General features: G+C 47.1%; 1 protein-coding gene across 3 annotated transcripts in view; it reads right to left on the reverse strand.

Moving 5' to 3' along the window:
* Positions 1–20,192, reverse strand: part of XRCC6 (X-ray repair cross complementing 6) — a 173,681-nt gene that overhangs the window by 95,563 nt on the left and 57,926 nt on the right. For all 3 annotated transcript variants that reach the window (XM_086963493.1, XM_086963496.1, XM_086963498.1), the window contains exon 5: positions 8,334–8,588. In XM_086963493.1, the coding sequence (XP_086819619.1) occupies positions 8,334–8,588 (255 nt within the window). The remainder of the gene's footprint in view (positions 1–8,333; positions 8,589–20,192) is intronic.

The following is a 20,192-nucleotide window of genomic DNA, read 5'->3' on the forward strand; positions in this document are numbered from 1 at the left end:
TCTTTAAATAGTGAAGTATTAGGTTTCCTATATCCGAAAAGGAACCCTCTATTTGTGTTGGTGGACCGGTTTGCTACCAAGTCTGTTCTTAACATTGAGAACATAACTAGATCAGATTTTCTGAAGCACCAAAGGTATCTATAAACAACAGGGTGAGCAGTCGCCAAAGAGCCATGCAGCGAGATGGCAGCTTAAGCCATGCGCTCAAGCAAGAATAAACAACACTATCTGGCTCCATCAACCAAATGTATAACCCAAACAGTGCCCCCATATCAGCATGAAAGTTTGCAGGGCTGGAAAAATAACAGTGAACCTGAAGGATGGGTGAGAGTTGGCAGGCTTGAGGTGTTTGGAAGCTAGCTAATGTAAGAGGAAGAGGTTCACCAAAGACGACTCGGGAAAGGCCTAGGCAGAACCCTTCCGGGCACTGCTAAGTAGCGGAGAGCATACTCAAACAGAGCCGAGACTCCAGAGGGAGGCCGTGAGCAGCCAAGAAACTAGGTGAGGTCGTAGGGAGTCACAGTGCACTCACCGGACCAGAATAACCCAAAGGATGGAACACCAAACAAATGGCCAACAGTGGCACCCAATACGAAAGAATACAGATGGCCAGCGTGAACACACATGGAGATAACACAGACTAGGCTTTCTGATGACCAAAAGAGACAGGCTGTGCAGCAATAAGCCAAACTATAGTGGTCTGAGGAATACAACAGACATGGCGAAAAGCTAATCTATGGTGGCATGAGGTAGGAGCCAGGCAGGAGAGGCCCCCGTTATGTGAAGTAGAATTCCTTGTACTCGTACCACCAGAGGGAACGCTGAATATCTAATCTTCACATGGCCTACACAGACTTCAGTCCATTTCTGAGAATGTATTCATTAAGGGACAGCTCGAAATGTGAAAGGGCTGAGGAGACATCATGTAAGTCTTGACCAATAGACTCTTGAGCCCTCAAACCCCCCACTCTCCCCCACCTGAGCACAGTAGCAGATAATTTGATTAATTAACCATGCAATTACTATGCAGCATTCCTTACTACTGAACATGAACAGAAAAACAGAAACCTGGTGACAGCTCCCCATCAAACGGAAATTACTTTTAAGCACTCATTCCTGTAGCTTTGGCTCATCTATTTTTATAATGGGCATGAACAATCCAAAAGAAGGAAAATTGCCATTTAATAAGAAATGGATCATATCGGGAACTGTTGACTTCCAACAGGAACCAACAGGGAAAGATGCCTCAGAAATACAACCCATGCTGCTGCAGATGAAAACATGTCTGTCAACCATACACAGTAAAATCCCTACCCTCATTCTCTGACTCAATCACACGAAGGAGAGATTTTGCAAAACGGGGGGGTAGTTTGATGTGGACACAGTCAACAGCAAAGTGCTTCACCTGGAAAAAAAAACAGAATAGGCCGACATTTGGGGCAGTGAGACTAGGGAGGCAACAAAGAGTTCTAATTTCTGCACAGTTTGTGACCAACTCTAGGCAATCGCTACAAACACAATCGGTGACACAAACCGAAGGCAAAATCCAAACGTGACTTTCCAGCACAACAAAAGATTAAACTGTTAAGCTGGAATGTTTGAGGCATAACAACCCCCAAAAAAGGAAACATGTCTTTAAGTACTTACAAATAAACTGACACAGCAATGCTACAGGAAATCCATTTGCAACTTACCACACAGACCACCTGTGTAACTAGGGTCATACTCAGACTATTCCTGTCATAGCACAGAGTTTAGAGTGGTAGTGACCTTAACTTTCAAATGTAGATATAAGTAGCAAATATCCAGGGATGATACATTATAGTACTAGGTTGCCTACATAAGATTGAAGTCTTCCCTAGTCAATGTATATGATAAGAAAACAGACTCGCCTAAATTCTTCGATGAGGTACAGAACACGTGCATTACAATGCAAGTAAGGCCTGTGGTTTTGGGGCAGAGACTAACACAATTGTAGAATAGAATCTGGACAGATCACAGTGGGCTCCAAGGATACCCTCTTAGTCCACCACCGTGATCACACACTTTGTGTATGAAAGATTATAGGGACATATGACGAGCCCAGCACCCATAAAACAAACAGTTCACATGTTATTAATCAGATTATGACTAGTTCTGGTGTAGAATGCTGGCCAGCGTTGCAGAAACTAACAGACTAGGTACAACATACACAGTGTCCGAGTTCTACAAAGAATGCTAGGACATATTGCACATCTAAGATCTCACACATATTTATTAGCCAAAAAGGCCATCTCGGCCACTTCATTCCAACCCAGTCTGGTGATTATTTTTTAATATAAATACTTCCTGTATCTGTCTTTCAGGTTACAAGTATTCAAACCAGGAAGCACCAAGATACGCACTGTGAGTAATCTATGATCACACCAACTGAAACATTAATCATCAATGGACATAACCAGGGCCACAATTTAGGGCCACCATGTGTTTTCCTCAAACTAGATGCAGTGTCCTGCGGGAACCACCTAGATAACCCCTGGTCATTTCGGCACCTGACACTGAACATTCAGCTGATAAAAAAATCCCTCCTTTCAACCTTGTCCCGTCTCTACTCTCGGACTCATCCCAGACCTTTCTGACAACTATGAACCCTCAAACATCCGTCTCAATCTTCCCCTCCTTTTTAGGTCTCGCCTGTCGATGCGCATGCGCATCGAGCTTGCGAGACTATGGGGGCTTAAACACTCTTTAACTAACTTGCAAGGAATCGTGGCGATTCCTTGCAGTGCCCGTGAAATTCAAGCTCCATGCGCATTGAGCTTGAAAGCGCGTGCACATGCCCCCAGCCGCCTGCCTTGCATGGATTTTCCCTCAGGCGCACTCCTCCCACACCCCCGCTCCGCCCCCTCCCCTGCCTGCCGTGTCGCATTTCGTCACTTCCCTCAGCCGCACTCCAGGCCCCTGCTCTCCTCCCCCCTCCTCCTCCTACTTTCCTCCCCACTCTCTCTCTCACAGCCTCCACGACGCTGTAAATAATTCTTTAGAAAGCTTCCTTTTAATTTGCGGGTCTTGCTTTATCTCCCCCAGCTCCGCCCCCTCACTTCTTGGTTGCACGGCCGCTAGGCCGTGCCTCCCCTACTCTCCTCCCCCCTCCTCCTCCTACTCTCCTCCCCACTCTCTCTCTCCCAGCACAACCTTGCCGCAACTTTAAGTATGTGAGACAGCATAAACAACCAGAAAGGGTGCAGACGCTTTGCCCAGCAGATGAGATGTTAACTACAGAAAGTGAGAAGTCATCAGTTTTAAAATGTCAACACACCAAGAGCCTATTTACTGTTTTTTTAAAGTCTATATTTACAGACCCTCAAATCTTACTACATAGCAGCCTGCATTTTTTGAGGCAACTGTCAGTGCTCATAAAGTTCCCCGCCAAGATTATGTGGGTGCAAACAGCCCACCTGGGCCCATATTGCCCCCCTCATGCTGCACAATGAAATCCATTAACTTCAAAAGAACTGGCACTTTATCCAACGCGTGTTACAGTGTCTACAGCGTGCCGCTTCACCGAGCAAACAGGCAGTACAATTAGTGAAAGGTCACACCTAGCATCTGTCGAGGGTTCACGCCGGGCGCCTTCCACGCTGTAAATAATTCTTTAGAAAGCTTCCATTTAATTTGCGGGTCTTGCTTTATCGGAAACGGAGGAGCTGTCGCAAACTGAATACTTTGCTTTCTGTGCGCAAGTTAATCGTGTAAAAAGGGTTGTTCTTTGTTAAATCCACCTTTATGTTTAAGCTGATCGAATTTCTTAGAGGTGAAAGTAATCTGGATACGCTAAGTCTAGAAGTCATGATTACAAGGCTATCTGTGTGCCACTTATGGGGGCGCCTTGTCACTGCCAGGTTGGAGCCTGTACCACGGCCTTGCAGCTGGCAGCCTTATCACAACTCCCGGAGGCAGTAGCATCTCTACCACAGCGTTCACCCCCCACCCCTGCTACTGTCACATAACATCCACCACCCCATCCACCACCACCACCACATCCACCACCACCACCACATCCACATCCACCATCACCACCACATCCACCACCACATCCACCACCACATCCACCACCACACCCACCACCACCACCACATCCACCACCACATCCAACACATCCACCTCCACACCCACCACCACTACATCCACCACCCCATCCACCACCACCCCATCCACCACCGCATCCACCACCACCACCCCATCCACCACCACCACCCCATCCACCACCACCACCGCATCCACCATCACCACATCCACCACCACATCCACCACCACCACATCCACCATCAACTCCAAATCCACCTCCACATGCACCACCATATCCACCACCACATCCACCATCACATCCACTGCCACATCCACCGCCACATCCACCGCCACATCCACAGCCACATCCACCGCCACATCCACAGCCACATCCACCGCCACCAGATCCACCACACCCACCACCACTACATCCACCACCCCATCCACCACCACCACCACCGAATCCACCACCACCACCGTATCCACCACCACCACCGTATCCACCACCACCGCATCCACCATCACCACATCCACCACCACATCCACCACCACCACATCCACCACCACCACATCCACCATCAACTCCACATCCACCACCACCACATCCACCACCACCACATCCACCATCAACTCCACATCCACCACCACATCCACCACCACATCCACCATCACATCCACTGCCACATCCACATCCACAGCCACATCCACCGCCACATCCAACGCCACCAGATCCACCACACCCACCACCACTACATCCATCACCACACCCACCACCACTACATCCATCACCCCATCCACCACCACCACCACCACCACCGCATCCACCACCACCACATCCACCACCACATCCACCACCACCACATCCACCATCACCACCACATCCACCGCCACCAGATCCACCACACCCACCACCACTACATCCATCACCACACCCACCACCACTACATCCATCACCCCATCCACCACCACCACCACCACCACCACCACCACCACCGCATCCACCACCACCACATCCACCACCACCACATCCACCACCACCACATCCACCACCACCACATCCACCATCACCACATCCACCACCACATCCACCGCCACATCCACCGCCACATCCACCGCCACATCCACAAAAATAAAAGCCATTGTTATTTGTAATATCAATACATCTAAGTCACGTAAATACAACACACATTGCATTACAAATGCTATAGGTGTCACATTTGCGAAAGTTAAAACTATTGACATTGTAACTGACAAAGCTATTAATTTTGCTATTTTCAAAACCAACACATAAATAAAAAAGTGTCATTTACAATAACAATCGCTCAAACTTTCCTAATGCGAGACCTATTGCATTTCCAATGCTTGTTTACCCATGTCGCACAACTAATAGAGACACATGACCTCTACTTACAAAAACATAACTTACTACTTTCCCTTTCAAATCCATTCTCATCATTCAATCCCTACACTAAACTCTACTAAACACACAAGAAATCAAGAGCACAAACCTAACAAAACTAATGCACAAAGGAAAAACAATTACTAATCGACTATTAACCTCTTATCTTGGACTAGGGTGTAGCATGCTACTCGCTGCAAAGAGCATTAGCACCTTGTCAGGGGTAGTAAGCAGTACATATATACAATTTACAATTACATTTACAGATGAACACATCAAGAACATGTGTGGCCACATCCTCTCACCACACCCCAGCTGTGCATACAACTTGATTTGGTACTGTGCCAGATAGTGTGGACTGAAACCCACTCAACAATGCAGGCTTTTCCTAATGTCATATGATTTTGTTGTCTTGCACCTTTTGTGTGCATCGACCTTGGCTGGCACCATTTTTTTTCTTAAGGACTGACTTGACAGCGCAGTGTTTTTTTTCTGTGGATGATTGTGTGGGTGGAAGTCAGTCAGTGCATCAGTGGATGGATAGATGAATGCACGAGTGAAAGGATATAGGAGTGTGTGCTTGTAAGAGGAGTTACCGAGTGTCAAAACTCATCAGGGACAGGAAAGACACTTCAGTTATATACCAGCTACTGGTTTGTGTTTTCATCCATATTTTTCCTAACATGAAATCGGATTAGAAAGTGCGTCCAATGCCACCAGCAGTCTCCAGCAGTAGGCCCCCACATCAGTCTACTGTCATTGGGGATAGTCTTCCCTCTATAGAATCACACAACACAGTTGCTGGGTAAATGTATGCAAGAAACATGGCTGGCCAATGAAGCTGACAAAAGAATGATGCTACAGGATCAAGATGTACAGTACTGCATCAGGGTATTTTTATTTATTTTTTATTCTTTTTTTTTTTTTGAGTTTTATATAGCGCAAACTAGGCCGGAGACATCGGGTATCAGAGCGGTTTACATGAGCAACAGTTTCATTACAGATGGACACATTCATTTTTGTTAGCCACAGGGAGATTAAGTGATTTGCCCAGAATCACAGGTTGTTGAGCGTCGCTACTGATGCTCGAACCCGGTTCCCTAGCTTTGAGGTCAACCGCTGTAGCCGTAAGGCCACATCCCCTCCCCAATGTTATGTATGAAGAGCTTCCTAGGAGGATAAGGATCCACCTCCAATACTGGAACTTTGGATGCCTGTTTTGTGGGAAGAGTGCTGAAGCCTTGGAGAAAAGAGTGGCCTGAATCTCACATGATTGTGAGCAGATCGTACAGGGGTGTTCAAAACACTGAATGACTGACACTATCCACACTACTTAACCACCAGCTCCTAATGGATGAGTTGTCAGTGTCCAAGAGGGGCCTTCACTTGCCACGGGCTTGATCAAGCTCCTGACGAATCTTTCAAGTCATGTTACTACTCTGTGCTTGTTCACAGAAGAATCAAGCCTGAATGATCTCAGAGCGGAGATATTTTCTATGTAGTAGCAGATCAAGGACAATGTTAAAAACACTTTTCTGTAGAAACAAACTTGAAGGAATGCTAAATTGAGCTGTTGCCAACAAATTATTTCTTTACTGCAAGAGTGTTCCCTGCAAGAAGCTTGGGACTTTGCAATTCACATAGGCCTACAAATCTTTCAAGACTAGACATTCAGTTTCAGACCAAACCTTCCAGGTATGGGTCAGTCTTTAAAAATTAAGAAAAAAAATATTCCATGCCTCTCTGCTGAGATGGAAACAAGTCAGCTCAACTTGCTCTCTACGAAGAGGGAGTAATTAATTTTGCCTCACAGTAGGCACTCTACTATATGCATCTGGGTGTGTTTTATTGCACAGAATGGCTTTACAGAACCTGTATCTTTCCCATCACCTCCTTCAGGAGCACACAGAATTCAACCTGCACCGCACACGAATAATCATAAGACCCAGCACCTCTCATGGGCTTGACCCTGCAATAATTCCTACTACTACTTTCACAAATGTTACTGAAGGAAAGTTAGAATGGCTCAGCCTACTCTGAATCTGAGTGACTAAAGTCAGCTCTGTCTATGATAAAGTTCAAAATACTGACTCTCGCCCAAAGCCTGACAGCTCTGCAGTGGGTAAACCCTGGCTAAGCAGAATGCAAACATTCACATCTCTGTCCTGGATTTCCAGTGTTAGTACTTCAGGTTTGTATTTATGAGAAAAAAAACTGCCAGCTGCAGCATACCGCTGTCCTTCAGTCTGACCTCAGAAACATAGATTCCAACAAGGTCCAAATCCAGGAAACCCGGTGTTAATTTTCTCACATGTGTAGTTATCCAGGAGTGCCCATCATTCTAATTCTACACACTATTCAACCTCCAGCACCCCCCCCCCCCCAAGTGATTCTGTTATGAAGTTCGGTTAAAGAGTCATTTTCACTAGGTTACACGGGGATCAAATCGTGTATGATACCCAGCCGTGTGTATCCGCAAAGGGCGGGCTCCCCTCATGCTGCTTCTGGTCTTTCCATACTCCTTTGCTCTCCTTGATATACAAAGTGCATCTTCTCAGCTGCCTCCCTGTGTTCTCCAGGGTGTGCATGAAAAAGAATTAGTGTGTGCACTGCAGGTTTCAATCATCATCCAGTGGCAATGGATCACATGTGTGCAGGCTTGTCTGTGTTCGTGAAGATCGGCACCATTGCACTGCAGTATCTGCCTCAATAGGATTCCCTGGATGTCCATAAGTGGTTTTGTGATTCAGGTCCCCTGTTCTTTCCTGTATGTACACAAATTATCAGTGTACAAAGGGTGGGTGTAAACTCTAACATAGCTCTTGCATGCCCTTGCTTCCCCTTATCCTCAGAGGTGAGTATTACATGGAGTGTGTCCAACTCTCACCTGTCTCACGCAAGTCGCTGGCCTTCGTGCGAGCAGCCTTTGCCTTGGCAGGATCAGAGGCATGGGGGTGGTCCTGATTGGTAAACAGCATCAGGCGTTTGTGGCTCATCTTTAACTTTACATCACTGAAAAGGTTGGAGCAGACCCAGAGAGCCTCGCCTAGTGAGAAGTCAGCACTGTGCCCAATGGTGTTACGGAAGTGTGCCTTCCCCTTGTCCCCGAAGAATCCGTCCAGTTCTAGCACACGCTTGGCCCCTGAGCAAAAGCGAAAGAGAAAACAAAAAACACAGCATTAGCATTTACATGATAGTTTGCACCAAAAGCCATAAAAATACCAGTAGCCTAGGAACCACAATCTCCAGTCAAGGGGAATCAAGGTTGGACCACAGTTTAACTGAGAGACAGACCACACCAGCTGTAACTACCGATACAGAAGAGAAAGTTGGAGACAGAAAGAGTGGTGGAGGAGATGGTGAACCATGGTCAACAAGGCATAGGGATCTGTTGTCTCTGTAATAAGCACCAAACAAACAGCAATTGTATGGAAATCCAGTCCTTTGTTGCAGACACTGGTCAACAGCACACCATGGCATGACTAAAGTACAGCTATGCAGTTCTAGACGGAGAGAGGAACAGAGCTGAATATTACCTAAAGTCCAAAGGATACCTTCTGCTGCTCAGTGCCAACCCTGCTCCATAGGGTACTAAGGCATAGCTCCAAAACAGCTAGGGGGAGCCCTGACCAGAGGGAGTAACGAAACCACATAATGGAAAACATATGCACACAACTCCAGTGCCTCTCAGTATCCCACATTAGACCCGACAAGGATAGTTAGTTACCTGCTGAGACATGGTTAAAGCTGTAAACATTAGTAAACTTAACAAGGCCTGACAAAAAAGCAAGAGATAAGTAGGGTGCATAATCAAGATATTTATAAATGACAATGTGGATGAGTTAGTCAGTATGGCATTAACTTATGGCACAAATGTCTCTTATGGAGTAAGCTTTTCAGGAATGAATCGAAAAGGTGAACCATGATTTATAGGCCCCGGAAGAGCAGCACAAAAGGTGGGTGTCAACTTACTGTTAATGCACTCAATTGTGAATTAGTATGCTGTGGCTACAGACATCCTAAGGTATTGCCGGATGAGAGCAGGGTCCTGGAGGTCACCAATCTGGGAAGCGGGGGTTACTCATACAATGACATCAAAGATTCAAAAAATAGTTTCACGAACACAGGGTGCATAAGAGTGTGAGGCATGGGGTGAAGAAAAAGGAATGGCAGCTTGACAGATCAAACTTCTGGAGCAGCATCACCTTGTGCGCTCAATTAGGGGGCCACAACTGAAGTGGCAAGCTTTCTTCTGAAGAGCAAATCTGGGGTACTGTGTTCAATTCAGGAGGCCAAATCAGCAGAATAAGTCGAAGTATGTAGACCCCAATTGTCGGTGTCAAAGTCAAAGTCAAAAGCCAGCTTTATTCGATTACTTAAAATCATAAAAGCAACAAGACAATACAGTTTATACAAATTTTTAAAAGTTTTTTACATATCATGTAATTCATATGGTTAAAAACAATTAAAAAATCAGTCCCAATGATATATAAATCCAATCAATAATTTAGAAGTTGGTACAAAAACAATACATTCGCAATGTGATAATAAGACGAATGATTGATTAAAAAATGTTAACAAAGTCTGCAATATAGTAGGGTCACCCTTCCAAGTCCTTCGGGGATAGCTTCCTGGTTTTCGTACGCATAGCTGCGACCAGAAAGCTAGCAACCCCGAAGATTATCCTGGTGCTACCTAGTAACTGTAAATAAAGTAGTGCTGGGCGTACTTGCATAAAACCTGCTTCCCTTAAAATAGGTACCAAGTACAGATTTCTGCTCTTCTTAAAATGTTCACAAAACATTATAAAGTGTATAAGGGACTGCTCTGAAAGTTATCACAGCTGCATGGAATTGACTCATCTGGGACCCCCCATACAGGGAAGACTCCAAAGGAGTACTGTATAATGTTGAACCTAAATTTAATAAGAAGATGTCGATGGTATGGGCGGCTTACAATTATTAGATAAGGTTCAATCGAGGGCGTAGTCAGGAGGAGGAAATTGGCTCTAGCTCTAGGTTTGGTCAACTCCTCACTCTCCCGCTTTAGCGATGCCCTCCTCAGGAAGTTATCCTTGATCCATTTCACGTCCCCCCTGCAGATTGTGTTTGGGTGGCTGAAAAGGTTGGGCCTGCCAAGACTTCCCAGAGCGCCCTTTACGTAAGCCAACCACAGGATCTTTGAGACATTATCCAGCGCAATGCAGTCCCTAAGAATGGTGTGGTTAAGTCTAATATCGTTATTCAGCCAGATTTTGGCCCAGCACACCAATGGTGCCAAGAGAAGCTGGTCAGTGATAAAACCTAAACCTAACTCTGAGTGTAAGGAAAAAACTGGAGTGGATTGTGGAACACTTAATAGGGTTCTAAGGAACTGGTTTTCCACGGTCTGCAAGTCACCAGTTGAGTAGTAACCCCACAGCGCTGCGCCGTAGGTGGCTATGGATAGGCATTTCGTTTTATAGACTTTCAATAATGCCTCCATTGGTCGTGATCCTAGTCGCTTTGCAAAACTTAGCAAAGCTGAGGTCGAACGAGTTACGGCCAGTGATTTTGCGTACACCTGTGGTTTCCATGAACCCTTCTCCTCAAAAATCACACCCAGATAGGTAAAGACTTGTACCCTTGAGACCCCCTCTCCACAACAGGTAAAAGTTTTTAGCTTTTTCGGCCTTTGCCGCCTCCCGGCCACCATGACATGTGATTTTTTATTATTAATCAGGAGGTCAAGCTTTGCCATAAAGTCACCAAACGCGTCCAAAAGTCTTTGTAGCCCCACTCCCGTACGGGCTAGGAGGACCGCGTTGTCCGCATATAGCAAAACAGGCACTGCGGAACGCCCCACGTACGGGATGTCAAGTGTGGACCCCTCCAGGGCTTTGTCCAGAGAATTAATGTGTAAAGTGAACAAGAGTGGGGCTAAAATACAGCCTTGCCTCACCCCTCTTCTGGATTTGAAGGGTCTGGTGGTGTTGCCATCATGGGTTATTCTGATGGATGCTGATAGGTCTTCATGGAGTGCGGCCAGGAAATCTATAAGAGGAGGATCGAACCCGATACCAGCCAATATGGCCCATAACTTGGCCCTATTGACCAAGTCAAAGGCCGAAGAGAGGTCCATAAATGCCAGGTATAAGTGACCCTCCTTCGCCATAGTATACTTGCTAACCAGCATATGTAGATTCAGACACTGATCAATTGTGCCCCGTTTCTCACGAAAGCCGTACTGGAGTTCAGAGAGCACCCCTTCTCTTTAGTAATATTGCTCAATCTGGTTAAAATAACTCTACCAAGAATCTTGACAGCGGAGTAAATTAGCGATATCGGCCTATAACAGGCTGGATCGTTTCTTGACCCCTTCTTATATATTGGGACAATAGTTGAGGTGGTCCAAGATTTAGGGAACCCCGCTGTAACCGTTGCATTAAAAACATTAGTGAGTATTTTAGCCAACAGGAGTGGGCTTGAGCTGTATAGGTCTGCCGGGACATCGTCGGGTCCCGGAGCCTTGTGTTTGGTCATCTCATCTAAAGCCTTGTTGACCTCCAATTCGGTAAAAACAACAAGAGGGGCTTCTGTCATAGACTGGTGGGATCTACTGGGTGCTGGAAGCATGTCACTGTTGTAGATTTTACTAAAATGATCAACCCATTGATCTTCGGGAATTACACAGTCCATAACAGTGTTAGTTGAAGTAGAAAAATAAGGATGGTTGATAACCATCCAAAATTTGGAGCTGTCCTTCAAGACATTGGCCGATATTAGGCTGTCCCAAGCCTCACTTTTTATTGACTTTTTACGCTTCTCGGTGGCCAGTCTATATTTTTTCCTAAGCCCTGCCACCAGGGCCCTGTTTCTTGGCTGCTGTTTCAGGGCTTGAAGTAAGTCATTGTGCGTCTTTGAGCATTCTTTATCAAACCATCTTGGGATGGAAGGATCTACTTGCTTCTTAGTGCATGTTAAGTCCCTGTTGATATTAGAACAAATAGTAGTAAAAGAACTGATAGTGGCAATACCTTCGGATGTACTATCCATACAGATTGTCATATCATCTTGGCACTTCAATACAAGATTCTCCATAAAAGTATCCGGCACAACCTTTGCCCAATTCAGTCTGCGGCCCTGATCCTTAGGGACAAGGGTATCGCCACGTCGCCCCAGACGCTCAACCTGGGTGACGCTATTGCGGCCCATGTTCAGGAGCAAGGCCAGCGGGTTATGATCACTAAATGGGGAGGGAATCACTTCATAGGATACCACTATATCGATTATCCCTGGTGAAATAAAAATGTAGTCAATGACCGTGCTAGCATCCCTGCCAACAAAGGTCGGTGGTCGCACGTCCCCCCCATGACCCGTGTGCCTCGTACAAATTTTGGTTTGCTAGTAGATTCTCCAATTCCGCCCCCTGCAGGGTGTGCTCAAAGTGAGTGCTGACAGCTCCTGGAGGACCCAATTGCTCTTTGTTCTGACATCCCCAACTGCACGGGTGAACGTTAAAATCTCCCAATAACAGGGCTTCGAATAAAGCAGGTTGTTGTGACTTGTATGTTATTAAAAAGGAAGATAGGGAACTCAATTGTAAACAGCTTCTATCTCGATCGGGTGCATTATAGAAGTTGATTATCAAAATTAAAGGGGAATTTGGCCTTGCCCACTCTATACCTAGTATGTTTTCAGATGTATGAGCAATTTTCCGTGTAGTACCCCTCAATTTTATGGAGAAAAATATATACAGACCGCCCTTATGTCTGCCACCCTCCCCAGGAGTAGCTTTAATCGAAAAGCTGCAGTACCCATCTAAGAAGAAATCGTCACTGGAATCCCAAGTTTCCCGAAAACCCAGGATATCATGTTGTGTAACTAGATTTAACCATCTATCATCAGAGACTTTCTTCTTTAGCCCAGCGATATTCCAACTCATTGCAGTGACATGGCGACCGCTAGCTGCTGAGGTGACATCCCGACGTGGTGAAACGGTGGGTGGTTGTCAATCATTAATGTCTAGCGTAGAAGTGTTTAAGAGAGGGTGGAACCTGTTGCTAAGTGCAATCCCTTGCCCCTGACTGAGAGTATGCTGAGCTTGGGAGGCTAGTGCTACTGCGGTATTTGGTCTTGCCCGCAATAATGCCTGTTGGGTTTGATATGATACATGAGGCTTCACTCTCAAGCCCTCCACTCTTCCTGAGGGGGCTGGGGTATACGGATAATTTGTTTTGAATTGAGGATAGGTGGCGGGAGGATAGAAGTACCCTAGTGGGAGTGGTCTGATACCTACACCCCCTAGATTAGAACCATCCCAAAGTAGGGAATCTGCTATGTTGGGTGTGGTAAAATTAACAATCACACAATCTCCAGTGATGCATTTGGGCCTCCTCCCCACCCAGTCTACCCTTCGTGCAGCTATGATATGTTTACCCACATCCAAACTTCCACTACTGAACTGCATGCACCATCTCCTAGTTCTATTTAGTAAGTCCAGTTCCGATTCCCTCTGCTGTGGTTTAAGGCGCGGAATCAGAGTTAGAATGACAACTAGACTTGCGGCATCCGGAGGGAGATCCACTGGACGGCTCAGTCTTTTACTGGGCTCACTAAAGGGGTGCTCCTGTGGTCTAGGGGTTGATAACATGTTAGCCAGCCCTATCTCCTCAGCCCCTGCTGATTGCGGCCCCCGTGATAAATCAGTATTCTTATCAAGTGTAATAGGTGTGGGTAAATAATGCGTGCTGTGCACTTCCCTTGGTGAACTAGGTGGTGCGTCAGTTGGTGTTTTAACCCTCCCCTCTTGCTCAGGGGCCACTTTTCTTCTGGTATGGGGCTGACAATGTGGGCAATGTGGATTAGACTCCATAAGATATTTGTCAATCCTTTCACATTTTTTCATGATGTTATCTACACATAATTTAAGGGTGTCCACAATGTCTTTAGCTATGTTCACCAATAATGGTTCCAATCGAGATTCGATTCGACTCTCCACCACCCCAGCCAAATTGTCCTGAAGGCCCTGGAGTGTCTCTTCATCCACTTTAGCACTGTGTACTTCACGGGGTTTCTTGCCTCGTGTGTTTTTAGCCTTAAGTGGCATATTTAAGGTGGAATCCAGATGTGCAATATCACTATCCAGGTCGTGTGGGGGGGTAATGGCCCTGGGGACGGAGGAGGCAGTAGGAGCCGTAACTTCTATAATGGGTTCCAATGGGATATGTGATGCGAGCTCAGGAACCGCTATATCTATTAAGTTCCTCGCTTCTGTGTCCAGATGTTCAAGACCCAGTTCTTTTTCCGCGTTTGCAATTTCATTGTTTAAAGCCCCTACTGCAGATGTCAAATAGGAAATGATAGACTCAGATTTCTTAGGGACTTTGGCCTTCTTACCTTCTCCACCATTCATAGCCAGCTTGCGTTTTCCCATTTCGAGTAACAGAGTCTCTGGCCCTGCCCTGCCTCCTCCTGCCAACGACTGCCAAAGACTGTCCCGCCCTTGTCCCGGGCGACTCGCGGGTGCGAGGGGCGTTCCGTGCTTTGAGGAGCCTCCGGGCGCTCGTGCGGCGTCACTCCCGCCACCGGGGCACCTGGGTGTTGTGGTTTCTGCCGTGAGCGCTGGCCGTTCCCCTCACGGCGGAGCTGGGGCGCTGGAGCGCTGAAGTGCAGAACACGCTGGCCGTTCACCTCACGGCTTGTGGTGAGACCCGCCGGAGCTCAGGGCGCTCCGTGCTTTGAGGCGCCTCCAGGCGCTCGTGAGGCGTCACTCCAGCCGCCGGGGCACCTGGGTGTTGTGGTTTCTGCCGTGAGCGCTGGCCGTTCCCCTCATGGCGGAGCTGGGGCGCTGGAGCGCTGAAGTGCAGAACACGCTGGCCGTTCACCTCACGGCTTGTGGTGGGACCCCATAAGAGTGTGAGGCATGGGGTGAAGAAAAAGGAATGGCAACTTGACAGATAAAACTTCTGGAGCAGCATCACCTTGTGCGCTCAATTAGGGGGCCACAACTGAAGTGGCAAGCTTTCTTCTGAAGAGCAAATCTGGGGTACAGTGTTCAATTTAGGAGGCCAAATCAGCAGAATAAGTCTAAGTATGTAGACCCCAATTGTCTGTGTCAATTGCACGACTTCTGTGTCCTTTTAATACCCTCAGAGGCAAGCCCAGAAAAATAAACAAATTGCCACTAAATGTAGAGGTTGTGACTAATAACCAAATAAGGATGCCCGTGCTGACTACCCTAAAAATACTCTAATTCAGAAATATTTGAACTGATAATTTGAGGAACCGGAATTTGAATTAGGCCTAGTAAAACACATAGTCAGCATTAGTAATTAGCGTGATGCACCTATTAGGCGAACATGGGTATTCGAACATTAGTAAGCTCACATATGTAAAATCTTAGTGATTAGCATACGCCTTTGTTTTGTTCCCCAAATAGGCAATATAGCTTGACCCAACCAGTGCAATTTTGTGGCCTGGTCGGCTTGCAGCATTAGTAGAAACCTACCATTACACTTAGCTAGAGCCGTTCTCCTGAGAAACAGTCCGACAAATGTAACAAGCTGCTGCTTCTGCACATTGGGCCTGTCAAGGTTACAGGTGGGGGTAGGCTGGATGAGCACATTCCAGGAGGCGCTGTGCGGACTCTCCTAGAGTTAGCAGAAGGGAGTCACCCTCTCGACCTTGCTATAACGAGCTGGGCTAAACTGAGGAAGCTTTGTGTCCCATATATGGTCTTTCCTTTGCACCAACCTGTACCAACTTGTATTTTTCCTTCTTGGATAAGGGTTTCGAAATGTAACAGTATATATGTGATCTGTTGATAATGTGCCGGCAGTCTTCTCGGCGGACCTCGAGGGGTTAGGTCGCGAGAGGCTCCTCTGGCAGAGTTTGTTTGTTATATTAAACTATTGGACCTTCTACACTGCCAACTGACTGATTATTGGTAATTAGTATTAAGGCTATTTGTAAGTATGGCTCTATTGGGTTGTAATTTATGTTTCGGTACTTCAAACTAATATATGGATCGGGTCTGATATGCCCTTATTTGTTTGAATACGGTTATATTTAATATAAAGGATGTTTAACGCGTATATTCTGAAAAATAATTCATGTTATTGTATTTTGATGGCATACTGTTGGCTTGTGTATGAATAATTGAATAGAAAGATATTTAAACAAAAATCCACAGGTTGTTTAACTTAGTAGAGTAACAAAACTACTACAACCACAAGATCTCCACTTGATGTTTTTCTGAAGTAGGATTAATAGAAGAACTGGCAAAGCCAATTTTTCTGGCTTTGCCAATGATCTGTAGGTGATGCCTTTGACTTTGATGAAGCCAAAAGCTAATATTGTCAACCAGCTATGTTAGAAGTGTAGAAAACATTGTTTTCACTCAAAATGGTTGCTTTGTGACACTACGTGAGTTGCACAGTCTTGTTGTATCACATGAAGTAGTGGCCATTTTGCAAGAAAAGAAAGCAATATTTTCAATACTTTCAAGATGGCCACCATGTTACATGGCACAACATGACAATGCAATGTAGTGGTGACCTTGAAGTATAGAAAAAAGGTTTTCTATACTTTTAACACCGCAGGCGCTACCATTAGCTTTGCCAGTGCCAACACATTTTAATAGAATCCAGTACTGACAGTCAATTGCTGCTACTACCATGGAACGGGCAAGGGACGGCGGGGGAGAGAGAAAAAAACACTAACAAAAGCGGGGGGGCGGAAAGGAATGAAGGGGCACAAGAAAAGTGCAGTGGAACAACATATAAGGAGAGGGGAATGAGGGAAAGAGCACGAGTGCACGCTAAAGAAAAGGAGCAACACATGCTCTCTCATGAAGTGCTAAACAATAAATGAAAGTAAAAATAATAATAGTTCCCGGATGTCACTAGCCTTAACCAAGTGCTAGCTAGCTATGATCTGGGGGCAGGACAGACCCAGAACAGGGAAAGAAGCCATCCAATAAGGAGCAGAGATCCAAGATTGACAAGACAGTCCTCTATCATGAGCAATTGATGACACAGAGCCATGTCTGTGTGGTATTGTATACAATGTTATCTGCATGAAGCTGTTCATAGGAAGACTACAAAAGAATATTTCAGGTACCACATTTTTAATTTGTCAAAATTGTTGCATTAAGTGATGGCTGGTGGCTGACAGTCCTTGCTCATCCACTGTGTTAGACCCCATGGTTAAAGGCTCAAAGGACGGCAGATCTATTCAGTCTTCTGTCCCGGTGAGATTGATAAAATGAGCCCTGCTGAGTTTTTTAACAATACAAATCTGTAGTGTGTCAAGAGATCAATCAGTTGAAAGTGACCTCTAAAAATGTGCCCATTATGTATGTATGCATGTATATAATGGTACTTGTATAGCACAACCCACCTGTAAGGCTATGGAGTGCTAAACAACAGGCAAGAACCCAAGGTACGATTCAAGATTAATTACAAGGGGTGGTTAACAAGTAAGTTCCTATTATGAATGGCAATACTGCTCCCTCAAGAGAGGGGTCTTCAGTTTCTTCCTAAACTACAGAAGGGTTGTATTCGATCAGATATTGATGGGAGATGTTCTAGAGCTTTGGTGCACACATAGAAGGAGATGGCATACCTTTTGGTTTTACTTTCTTGACCTTCTTTGTCCTCAGCTTGGTGATGTCTTTACTCCAGGTATGACACTATCTGCCTCAGGTGGTTGGTTTCTTAGCTAGGTATGTAGGAGCATAATTTATATATGCTTTTAGGGGATGCAGCTCGTTTTGAACACACTATGGAATCTCGAAGGGCAGCCCGTCTAGTTTCTTCAGTACCGGGGTGATCTCGTCAGAATCCTTAATGATAATAACTGCGGAAGTCGGTGCAGGTAAGCGCAGTGCGACAGGGGAGTCGACAGACAACAGAATAGGGAATTTAAATAAATCCTAGTCGGTCGACATTCTCAACTTTCCCATGAGGGAGAGCTGATATCATGCTGTCCTGGTCTTATTGGCGAGGTTTTCTTTGAAGAGGATGCCTGTGCTCGCAGGCAGGTCGCTCCCCACGCCACCACACAGCTGCCTCGTACCTGCTCCCTGCCGCCAGCCTGTTTTCCCGCCGTTTCCCGCTCCTTCCCACCGCTGCGTCCATGTGGCCCTGCCCCCCTGCTCCCCATTGGCCACCCCGCTCCTGCCTCCTAGCTGCTCCTCCCTCCCTATCCCCCTCTTATAGAGGCCGTGCAGCGGAGGCACGCAGCGGCCCGCCGCTGGCACGCCGAAGGCAAGTCCGCCTGCGCACGTCCGCGAGAGGACCACTCCTAGACCCCACAAACGCCACAACACCAGACTCCACTACGGCGCCAGCACCCTCTACGCACTCAACGCCAGCCGAAACCACACCTGCTTCAAAGCTGCCCCGAAACTGACTCACTGACCTTTCTCCTGCCACATCTGCAGCTTCACTTGCGACAGAACCACCAAACCTCCAAGGACTGGACCCAACCATCTCCGCTGCTGCATACTCCTAAACACCCGCTCCGCACGCAAACCCGCAGTCGAGCTCTGGGATCTGCTTGACACCTTCGCCCCAGACGTGGCCTTCCTGACCGAGACCTGGGGGAACGACTCCTCGGCACCAGACATCGCCAAAGCCATCCCGGAAGGCTACAAGATCACGCGCAGGGATCGCGCCAATGGAATCGGAGGAGGAATAGTCATCGTCCACAAGTCCACCCTCAAGGTCGCCACCCACGCAGACTACACTCTCAACACCGCCAAACACCTGCACATCCGGATCCACACCGACCCCAACACCACCCTCAGAGGAACACTCATCTACAGACCCCCCGGACCCCGAGCTCAATTCAGCGACTCCATCGCCGACCTCACCAGCACCCACGCACTCGCCTCCACGGACTACATCCTCCTAGGGGACCTGAATTTCAACCTCGAGAACAACAACTATGCCAACTCCACCACCCTGATCGACAACCTCGCCAACCTCGGCCTCAGACAACTCGTCACCGCACCCACCCATGCCGCTGGCCACACGCTGGACCCCATCTTCTCCACAGGCACCCATGTCACCTTCAACCACACCACCAAACTCCACTGGACCGACCACCGCTGCATCCATTTCACCTTCAATAAACCAACCACGCACCACCGCACCCAACAGCTACCTCGCCGCAGCTAGAGCAAAGTCACCGAAGACCAGCTGATCACCACCCTCGCTCAAAACCCACCCACTGACCCCACCAACCCAGACACCGCAGCCTCAGACAGTGGATCGACGACTGCGCCAACACCCTCGCCCCACTCAAGAAACCCTCCAACAACCATGCCAGCAAGAGAGCCACCTGGTTCACCGACGAGCTGCAGACCTCCAAACGCGCATGCCGGAAACTGGAGAAGATTTGGCTCCATGAACGCACTCCGGACAACCACGCAGCCCACAAGGACGCCATCCGCAGACATCACCACCTCATCAGATTAGCCAAGAGATCCCCCTTCAAAGCCTGCCTGGATAACAATGCACAAGACAGCAAAGAGCTTTTCAGCATCATAAAGGAACTCTCCAACCACAGCGCCAACGCCAACGACATACCGCCCTCACAAGAACTGTGCAACTCACTGGCCATCTTCTTCCACCGCAAGATCGCTGACATACATGACAGCTTCAACACCATGACCGCCCCGACTACACCAGACCCCACCTCCCCTGTGAACACCACCAACGCCAACCGCCTGACCTCCTGGTCCAACGTCAACGAGACAC

The sequence above is a fragment of the Lissotriton vulgaris genome, chromosome 1_1 (assembly GCF_964263255.1).
Source record: "Lissotriton vulgaris chromosome 1_1, aLisVul1.2, whole genome shotgun sequence".
Classification (NCBI taxonomy): domain Eukaryota; kingdom Metazoa; phylum Chordata; class Amphibia; order Caudata; family Salamandridae; genus Lissotriton; species Lissotriton vulgaris.